Source organism: Diadema antillarum, unplaced genomic scaffold (assembly GCF_040938485.1).
Source record: "Diadema antillarum isolate AM-2024a unplaced genomic scaffold, OU_Dant_1.0 seq00001836_RagTag, whole genome shotgun sequence".
In the NCBI taxonomy this organism is placed as follows: Eukaryota; Metazoa; Echinodermata; class Echinoidea; order Diadematoida; family Diadematidae; genus Diadema; species Diadema antillarum.
In genome coordinates, this window is record NW_027272509.1 from 130,678 (window position 1) to 141,899 (window position 11,222).

General features: G+C 37.7%; 1 protein-coding gene across 1 annotated transcript; it reads right to left on the bottom strand.

The window, feature by feature from the left end:
* Positions 1–381: 381 nt before the first annotated feature.
* Positions 382–9,451, bottom strand: LOC139712654 (glycosyltransferase 8 domain-containing protein 1-like). Its single transcript, XM_071624462.1, has 8 exons — positions 9,078–9,451; positions 7,825–7,923; positions 6,396–6,630; positions 3,969–4,086; positions 2,880–3,068; positions 2,101–2,267; positions 1,479–1,591; positions 382–560 (listed from the first exon to the last, which is right to left on the bottom strand). Exons 1-8 carry the CDS (start codon positions 9,100–9,102, stop codon positions 382–384), a joined length of 1,125 nt encoding a protein of 374 aa, XP_071480563.1. The 5' UTR covers positions 9,103–9,451.
* Between the last annotated feature and the right edge of the window lie 1,771 nt (positions 9,452–11,222).

The following is an 11,222-nucleotide window of genomic DNA, read 5'->3' on the forward strand; positions in this document are numbered from 1 at the left end:
ATGGGAAATAAGCAAATACGACATGCACCATCTTCTAGAGAAATGGGGAAGAAATTCTAACTAAAATTGATGCATAATAACGAAAGTGGTAGAAGATGATATCTATTGGATCTCAATTATCAAAGAACATGGGAAACAAGCAAATATGACATGCACCATCCTCTATCAAAATGAAACAAATATTTTACCTTTACTGGAGTAAATTATTAAGACTTTATCTTCACCAAATATGCAGACTTAATTACAAACATTATTTCTAAATTCTGACACATTTAGTGACTGCAGTGACTCCACACTTCAGGAAAACACACAATATACATCGGACGCTGAAGCCGTCCTGGCTTTGCCGAGAGTTGTACTATTAGAAGCGAAGAGTTGCGTTCAGACGTTGCCGTACCGCCGTGCGATCTGGAACTCCCCCGTGGGGTCGTGGACGTAGTATTTCTCCCAAACCAGGGTGTGCTGCGAGTTGTGCCCCCACGGCTTGAATCGACCGTTCCAGTGCAGAAGCTTGGCCGCCTTCAGAAATGCCTCAGAGTAACGTGCACCTGTCGTAACACCTACAAAGCCAATGGCAGTGACGTACGTGTTAAGATTTTTTTTTTTTTGGTATGATTTCCCTCTAGCGATTGTGAATCTATGACTAGACTACAAATCAATTTTCTGAAAATATGACTGAAAATTCAACTGTGCAGATCATTGACTATCTCTAGATCAACACAAAGCAGTTTCCTCAGGAGCATGGGTGTGACATAGCTCTTGTGGCTGGCAAAATTGTTTCAAGGAAGAGTTTGTCCAAATTTTGAGGAAAAAAAATACTCTTCACTGTCTTCTGATAGGAAAGGGAAGTCAACAACTTCCTCTATATGAATCTGAGAAAGCAGTAGTTACTGGGTTTTCTTTGCTCACAGAATAAGTGAAGAGTTCCACAAAAGACACTCTTCCATCGTGATCTGATTTGTGTGTGTGTGTGACTGCAGGATTCCATGTTTACACAGTACAAAGTTCCTTCCTTCCCTGAACTTGGCTCTTTTCTGATGTTTTTACCCTGTCAGCATTATCTTACATAAAATCTCCTTGAATCAATCAATGGCATAATGTCACAAAAACAAAATTATTTATTTCAAACATGTATTAATTTGGGTGTTATAATTGCAAATACATGACTTGAATCAATTGCATAGTTTTGTCTTTTGGATGCTTGTTACATAATAAATCATGAACACAGTTTAACACAACCTTTATATTGAAGAAATCAGAGTGCATTTTTTTTATGTTACCATTTAAGAAATAAATGAAGCAAATGAATACAGAACACATAATGATTTGAGTAACCAATTGAAATAAACAGCATAGACACACAAAACCAAACTGCATCTCCACAAAAACAAAGCTGAAGGGTACAATATTCAGGTGTCTTCTTTAAAGAGGTCCTGCCAAAATAATCATGAACAGAAAGTAATTTTTGGGAGCTCTACCTAGATGCCTGATGTGCCACTCTGGAGGGATAGCGGTATACTTCTTGTAGAAGACGATGAGCATAGGGGGTCCCGAGTGTCCCCCTCCTCTTTGGTTACCATAGACATCCTCTCTGTTTGTGAAATACAATGATGATGAAAAACAACAATGACGAAAAAAGTGAAAGTCTCTGGGTGCGTTCGAGCGTTCTCCTAATGCGAACCGTACCGTATTGTACCGTACCCGCGCCAGAGGAGTGCTCGAACCCTCCTAAAGTGTACCGTACTGTTCTGTACCGAGCCAAAAGTGGACCACTTCCCGATGTGCTCCAAAAGCATACCAAAGCGTACCAAAAGTTCACTGTAAAGCATGCGCATATCATGCGCATACGTCACAATGCAAAGACATCATTCTCTTTGTTTGGGACAACTGCAAAAAGAGAGCCGTTAAATACTGCTTGGAAGTTGAAACAGATGTGTTTGAATCAATTCCATCTGTGTCCATGTACTGTATGTCCATTGATACTTTTTTTTTGTATGCTTGCCATGTATTTAAGGACATGGCACACATCGCATCCCTGAGAATATGATGAAAATTAATGAGCGTGAGCACTGCGCCCTATATATAATTCCCTTGACTCACTTTGAGTTGACGGTGACCCAGTAGTCAAGACGGGCAGTGACGTTCTGCTTTTTCCACTCTGCCACGTCCACAACAAAGACTCCAGTGTTGAAGGAGCACTCCATGGGGTTGAGCCCCAGGCCTTTAAGCTTCTCGTTCTGGAAGTTCAGGAAGCTGGCATATTTATTCTACAGCAGTCAAAGGGTTAAAGAAAGAGTAAAATGTACTGAATGGGTCTTAATCTCAACAATTACACAACTTTCTTTGAACAGATTATTTTTCAATAAACTTTATCTGTGGAAGGGGACAAAAAAACTTATATGTTGAATGTGCAAATACTTGTTTAAAAGCTTATTGTCACTCACATAGACACATCACATTTTCTCAGAGACTCCCTTTTGGAGCCAGCTATCCTGTTGAAGCAGCAATACCTACAGTGATTAGGCAGATCACTGATTAGAATGTGACTGTGATTAGATGAATATGACAATCACATTTCTGTGCAACTCTGAGAGGAAATAATCCCTACAAGACGTTTCAAGATACTTTAGAAGAGGAAAAAAAAACCTGTGTCTAATCTTTGTCAGAGCGTGAGGTACAATTCAAAGCCGCCTTATCTTCAGATGTCGCACTCTTAAATCTGACTGGTACAAATGTTAGACATTGGAAGTTTGATGATAGATAAATACATGTGTAGAATATATTTGTTTGTGCTGTTCTGGCAGGAAGACATCTAGTATGATACACTACAGGCTTTTAAAGTGATACATAGCATTACATTTTGACAGAGTTTTTCTTACAATGATGATTCCGTATCTTGAGGTGACCGCCGAGCAGTCGTCGGAGAAAGCGACTGCATGCCCCGGCTCCAGCTTGGTGGCATTGAGCTCGACAATGTCGCCCTGGGTGATGGTGTCGCTGTCAACGAAGATGACACGCCCCTTGAGGTCGGGGAAGATACGCGGAAAGTACAGGCGGGCATAGTTGAGCTGTAGTGAGAGACACAACACACACCCTGAAAATGAGACCAAATTCACTTGAGGGAATCACCGAATCTTGCGATCTGCAATAAGTAGTCAAACCCAATACAGGCTAAACTCTTTTTTGCATTGCCATTGGCAAAAATAGGAAATTAAAGAAAGAGAAAAAAAAAATAAGAGAAATGGTATTCCTTGAAGTTGTAAATGAAGGTGAGCATTTAATCATGAGAATACCAATATGCTGATGATAATTACTCTAATGAAGGCAAGAAAGACGCAGGGTGACAATCTCTTGCAAGGTTCTGATGATGATGCTCCTGACTTGTGAAGATAATGACGACAATGATGATCATGATTATGGTGATAATGTGATGAGAGAGATGATAATAAGAATAATGATAACAGATGACGATGGTGGTGATGATGATGATGATGATGATGACAATGGTGGAGGTAGTGATGATGATAATGATGCCGGCAGAGATGGAAATGATGGAAATCGTGGCAATAGGGATGATTTAATATTTCCTCTTACCGGGTAAATCACATATCTCTGGTCAACATTGATATCGATATCAGAATGCTGTATATATCCCTGGTATGTCTATGTATCTATATTGTAACTGTGTTTTGTATGTATGCATTTCTATGTTAGGATGTGTTGTAGGTATGTATGCATGCAAAAAACAAACAAAAACAAAACAAACAAATTTCAGAAATGGATAATAAATTGATTTAATTGAATGTAATTGCACTGAATTTAATTGAATTGATGTGAATTGTGAATTGAACTATACTGAATTGAATTGAATTGAATTGATGTCTGTAATGGTGATGCTTGAAAAGACAATCAACAATGGAACTGATAACAGCTAACGATGATAAGGAGAAGAATACTTGAGTACTGACCGGGGAACCAAGTTCCATCCGTCTGTCTCTGAAAGTAATCTTGTCCTTCACCCATGACTCGTCAAACACCTTTATAGTGTAGTCCAGATCCTTCAGGCTGGACTGAGTTATCCACTTACTGTTGGGGGAGGGGGTGGGGGGGAGAGGGAGGAGGAGATAAATGAATAGATAATCGTGGAATACAAGCAGCAAGGGGCACTAGCTTATGCACCTCTTTAATGTTATAAGCTAGAAAAAGAAACATGTCAATGGAATTTTAGAAATCTGCACACACATTCCCTTTAAAGGAATGGTATACTTTTGGTTGACATGGGGCTTCAGTTTTTCAACTTTTTTTTGTGAGATAATGAGAAACCTCTTATGAAATATAAAAATGCATATAACTCTAAGAGTGATTAAAAGTTTATTTGATGAAAATTGGTTTTGAAATGGCTGAGATAGCCAAAATAAAGGGATCCTAATAAAAGATGGGACTCAGCTTTTACCAGGATCGCTTTATTTTACATCGTATTTGGATGTCTCAGGAATTTCAAAACCTATTTTCATCATACAAACTTTGAATTGCTCTTAGTACTGTATGCCCTGTAACATTTCATTTGTGTTTTCTTTGTATCTTGCAAAAAGTTAAAAGCTCAATCCTCACCTAATCCAATACTATATCATCCCTTTAAAGGACAAGTCCACCTTTGTATACATGTGGATTGAGTAAATGCAGCAATATTAGTAGAACACATCAGTTAGAGTTTGAGGAAAATCGGGCAATCCGTTAAAAAGTTATGAATTTTTGAAGTTTCTGCTCAGCAACGGCTGGATGAGAAGACTTCTACAGCTTGTGATGTCACATGCATACAACAATATAAGGAAAATGAAAAGAGAAATTCACAAAACTTTATTTTCTTAATTAAAGTGCACGTTTCTTCGACTTGTTACTGACGTATGTTAAGGGTAATATTGTTCCCCTTGCCTTCTGAAAACGAGAAGTCGAGTGTTCGTTTGTTATGCGAGAAAAGTGAAAATATGTTGAATTTTCTTTGTACTTTCTTTATAACCTTGTACACATGTGACATCACAAGCTATAGTAGTCTTCTCATCCAGCCGTGACTGAGCAGAAACTTCAAAAATTCATAACTTTTGAACGGATTGCCCGATTTTCCTCAAACTCTCACTGATGTGTTCTACTAATATTGCTGCATTCACTCAACCCACAAGTCTATGAAGGTGAACTTGTCCTTTAACTGCTACTGAGATGAGAGAAAGTAAATATCATTGCAAATGCCTCATGGAGGACCTTGATTCAGGGCTTGTTTGATGTTCTAAAGAGAATACATTTTCTTGCTCTCATATTTTCTTTATATTGCTTCAATACTGTAATTACAAACATTGTTGTAGAGTTCCGCTCTAAAGAGGGCAGCACATGGAACTGGCCATAAATGAAAAAGTTCCTCACTTTAGAGCAAATTGTCTGATTTTCCCCAAACTCTCACCAAATGATTCCAATATCCTTCTGCATCTGCTGCTTCCACATACACGTGTGGGGAAACTCCCCCTCTTAACAAAATCTAGCTAGCACACTGACATCAAATGTGCAAACTACCAGTATAATGCATCTGATCATCTTTCACCTTGGAATGGCTAGGTGAGGAAGGACAGTCAATTCCATTAGCACTTCAGTGTTAATGGACAAGTTAACCCTCATATACATGTGAAATGAAAGAGTGCAGCAATATCAATAAAACGCGTCAGTGAAAGTTTGAGGAAAAATGGATGATATGTTCAAGGGTTATAAATTGTTGAAGTTTCAGTGCTGCCATCGCTGGATGAGAAGACTATTACATATTGTGATGTCGTATGTGTAGAACAATACAATACAAAGAAAATTCAACATGCTCTTACTTTTCTTGCATAATAAAAGAGCACTTGACCTGCTTCTTTTAGGAAGCAAAGGGAATAAAACATACATCAACTGGTGACAAGTCATCAAGGGAATGTGTACTTTATCCCTCCCCCCCCCAAAAAAAAATAAATGATGAAATCATGTGAAATTCTCTTTATATTTTCCTCATCGTTATACGCACATGACATCACAAGCTGTAGTATTTACTCATCCAGGAGTAATTGCACAGAAACTTTAACAATTTCAAACTGTTGGACGGATTGTCTGATTTTCTCAAACTTTCACTGATGTGTTCTATGAATACTGCTGCTTTCACTTAATGCACATGTACGTATATGAAGGTGAACCTGTCCTTTAACTCTAACCAGACCAGGCTTTTTGGGGCTAAGAGCTTCAAAAAAGTATGAGAGATTGGTCAAGACATAGTACTGTAAGATCGAAATGACAATAAGAGATTGCTCATGGGGATACATTTATGAGAAATGCACAGAATTTCTGGTCTTTTTCACGCTGTGCCCAGCTCAGGGAGTCACCTTAAATGGTCCAGGGAGTCCTTGTCCACGACCAGGTAGAACTTGATTTTGGCCCGAGAGTTGAGGTATATGCTGTTCATGGCCGCCACCATCCCGCCCAGCGTCGAACCATCTGAGCACAGGAGGACGTTGACCTTGCCCTCCTGTCCCGAGCCTTTGGTCACATTCTTACTGGGGAGGCCCTGTGGATTGTCACGGTATGCACTGTTTGCTGGAACTCCGCCTATGTGTATGTCTAGTAGTTTGGGTGGAAAAACAAGAGGAAAGCGAATAAGTTGTTTCAATTTTTACCTTCTGACTCTTACTTATTGTATGTATTAAGACCATTTCATAATGCATGATTGTAAGTACTTGGCAATCTTTACCATTAAACAGGGCTGCACACTTAGCAATTTTTTCTACTGGTCCGACCTGTCTGTTGCACTGATAGGTACCTAGTTTTTCTATTTTTTACTGGTCCATTCCTGAAAAAGTTACTGGTCCAACTGTGAATTTCACTGGTCAGGGACCGTCGAACCAGTGCCAGTGTGCAGCGTTGCATTAAAGAATTGTTACTGATGGCAGAACTCCCAACCTTTCTGTTTGAACAACACCAATTATTTGATCAAAAAGTAGGAAAGAGCGAGCAGCTCCCACGTGTAAAGGTGTGTTGTAAAATTATCAAGAAAAATAGGAAGTTCATATTGAAACAAGAGCTGGGAAAAGTCAAAAATTCAAAGTTTTTCCTATGAATTCACAATGGTTTGGAGGTCTATGGTGATCAGGGAGCTTGTCCAAGGCTTGCCTTGCATGGCAACTCCACTTCATACATACTAGAGTCCACTGAATTCACTGCTTTTAGTAGGAAACTCCTTATAGATCCTCTGGGTAACAAGAAAAAATAAGTACCCAAATGCATAAATTTATAAGTCAAAATTTTCATTTTTACTTCTATTTTACAAGCATGTCAATCACATCACAACAGTCAGATGTACTCATTTAGATGTCTGTCAGCAGTATCAATCATTGTGAAGAATAATACACCTTGATTTACTACGCACCTGCACTGGACTACACCTGTGCAAAGTGATCTTTGTAATTTCTCTGAGAAAATAATATTATTTGTCACTCCATTATTTGAGCTAACAGCTCTCTCTTGCATTTGTTTCACTGTTCACAACGTATTGATATGTAACATAGATATTTAACAGATTCTGGCAAATTACTCACAAATACTCTCGGGGTCAAAATTTGTGGCTGATATTTTGCCATGGTTACAACAGATATTACAAATATCCTTGAGCTTTTCCTTCACTTACCCTTGGCATTACAAACATTTAGCTGGTGAACAGAAAATGAAAGAGATTTTGTTCTCTTTGTTTTGCTTTGGTTAAACTTTGTGAAGTGTGGTCATTTTCTCCAGAAAAGAAAAATGAGTAAATATAAAAACCTTTGATTGCAGCTGGTGGATCTATCTCCTCTTCATCTGCCTGTGGTGTGTGGAAATAGAGGATGTACAATACCAGGGCCACAAGGCATACAGTAACAACTGAAAGATAAGCATACAAGAAAGTCAACTGTTTAATAGCAATATCATTTGAAGTTCATTGAGTGCTTCTGGGTGTCTAGCTAAAAAAATTACCGGTCGCACTGCCAAAATTATTTGCAGGAACATCCAGTGAAATTTATCCAACACTTTGTTTCTAGCAACTTACATTTTTGCACACTTTCTGTCACAAGACTTTTTTTTCTTGGTCATTTCCTTTTTTTGTAACGTTACTAACCAACCCTTTAAGTTGTTATGGCAACTCTAATATTTGTTAAATTGTATTCATTCATTTCTATACCATAAACCTGCAAGGATGACCATGTTTTTAACTGACTTGAAATGAATAAATGGTGATTTAGCAGTAGATAAATTGCTTGAATGCAATGTTACTATATATAACTGCAAAATTGCCCATTCTTATTTTACATACACCAGGGACTGGGTCTTTACTGTTAATCACCTTTTCTGTTTTGAATACCAAATCTCATTGTTGTAGATGGCAACAGTGTGAGTGAGTTTGCCACTGTTACCCCTTTCCTAACATATGATGACAAATGTGTAAAAAGAATCTAGAGATTACAAATGCTCTGAGAAGCATGTTTGTAACAAAATAATTTTGAAGTCAAAACATAGTGTACTGTAACTGGTAAGGGGATAAACTACTACTACCGTACCGATACTAGAAAACTGGTGATCAACAGCAACATTTGCTCCTGTTCTTATTTTCTGCAAGAACTCATGGATCACGGTTAGTATCCAGGGTTGTAAAAATTGTATTCTTTTAAATTTTAGGTCTAGTTTGATGTGAGTATTAGGATGAGGGTTAGGGTTATATGTTTGTGGATGGAATTTCTGTTTGGCTTAAAAGCATGCAGTACCGGTATTTAGGAGCAATTGTTGCAAAAGCCATTGTCATGGAACCACTACTTCTCAATGAAGCGTCACTGTACATCTAGCCCAAGCCCGATGGCCAAGCCTCCAAGTGCAAGCAACCCACTTTGACTTGAATAAATTAGATCTAAGATTTAATTTTATTTTATAAAGAGGCAAGAGTAGCCCTCTAACGCCTAAAATTAAGTCAAGAAGTAAATTTTAGGTATTTTTAAATTAAAACCCATGATAGCCGAGGCAAGAATATGACGACTTATACTTACATGTTGTCACGTGAACGCGTGCCATGTCATCAGGTTAGTTACTGTTCTGCTCTCACTTCTCGCTTAACAATCCTTGAATTTCTTCCTTTGCTAAAATAGGTTGATCTAACGAGGGCAAATGCAATGCGACTTCTTGATTGGGGGTCCCTTCCTTCCTACACCACAGAAATAACAACGTATGGGACTACGGATGTAAAACTGATGCATCAGCAATCACTGGCTCTGCGACAAATTACTGGAATCATAGCTCGAAAGTGAAGTAATATTCTGGAGTTACTTCTGCAAACTTAGAAATAATCGTGACAGTTACAAGGGACGAGATATAACCCTATACAGGTTTCTGGTTGACTGATGGTCCGACCACGTCAGCTCAGTCTTCGTACAGATCGAGGTTCCTCGTACGTCTACTGCTTCGTTGTTGCTTGTATTGTTGTTTGGTAAAGTGAACACACATTGCGGTATTGTATACAGTACGGCCGCAGACGATGATAAACACACTGGTCAACAACATACTACGTGGCATTATTGACAAAAATGACAGGCTGCAAGCTGAGTTATAACAAAGAAATTCTCATTATGATTTAATCAGGTTGATAAATTGAAGTAGGTCTGCATGATAACTAACTAACTAACTGACTGACTGACTAACTATACTAACTAACTAACTAACTAACTAACTAACTAACTAACTAACTAATTAACTATCTATCAAATCGATCTACGGAATTGGTATAGTTCAAGGCTTATCATTAAAAATGAGCAAAGAAAATGGGAGTGCATGATTTCCCAATCAAGACGTTAATTTTCCGTCTAGAGACTAGCTTATTCCATTTTAGGTTGATCAGGGTAAACTCATAAACAAAAGAATGGTGGAAATCAGTAATTAAAATGAGTAAGAAGTAAATAAATTACAGAAAACTAGGAATTAGTATTAAAGTCTGTGTTTTTCAGTATAGAATGACATATCAACCATCACAGCCTGCATAAATTAATGTTAATTAGATTAAGAGACGACGTCATCGGAGCGAAAATCTAGGGTATGCTTTGCAAGAATAGAAAAGTACTCTTTAATTAGATAATCCAGCGACCATGTTATAGCTCCTCCCCTTTACCAAGTCACCATACCGGTATCCCGGCCTCTCGTCATACGACAAATTAATTTGAATTTTCATTTTGAATTCATGTCAGGAAAGGAACGTGAGTAAAAATCTTTTTACTAAAATTTATGAAACTTAAACGCAAACAAGAGACAAGTAAGGATTATCATCATCTATATCGAAACCTAATTATTATGCACGGATTTTTTTTTTTTGCATTACTTTAGAAAATATTTTATTCTTCATCAATGAAAACAAATAATTGTTCAAAACAAGATATTTTTTATATAAACTCAGTAATCAATACACTCTGATCAGTATAACTGACTCTGATGAATCATTCCATAATATATTGCTGTCTAACCTTGTCTCAGCATTATCACAGACCATACATACGGCATTATTATTTTTGTTCTTACTAATTAACTGACAAACAATTACTTTTAATGAAATTTAAGAATTCATAAAGCGTGTCTGTGTGTGTCTGTGAGCATCGCGGCATGTTTTTTATCACAATACGATATATAGGGAGGTTTAAGTTACATTATTGATGTTTTTGTTTGTTTTTGTTTGTTTTGTTTTGTTTTGTTGTTATTGTTTTGTTTTGTTTTTTCACTGACAAAATTTCACGTGTTTTCTTGGAAAGCTGATGCTGGTTGCACCCCGTATGAGCTACCCTGATTTGAAGCAACAATGATGAAACTCAGTCACTCAAAACCTCAATATAAGTTTGTACACTAATCATCATACATTGCAATTACTGGTTGATAATAAATTAACAGCTATATCCGGTATTATTCCGGTCATGAATGCCAATGTAAGTGGCGGATCCATGCAGAGGGGGGCTTACGGGGCGCGAGCCTCTCTTTATTTATTTTTTTTTAATAAAACGAAAGAAATAAAAAGAAAATGATGGGAGGCGTGTGTCCCCCTCTAATTTTGTAAAGGCGCCTCCCCTCTTATACGGAATTCCTGGATTCGCCCCTGAATGCTTCTTTTTTTCTTTTGAATTACCATTTCAAATGTTTATCTATATACGTAGATGAAG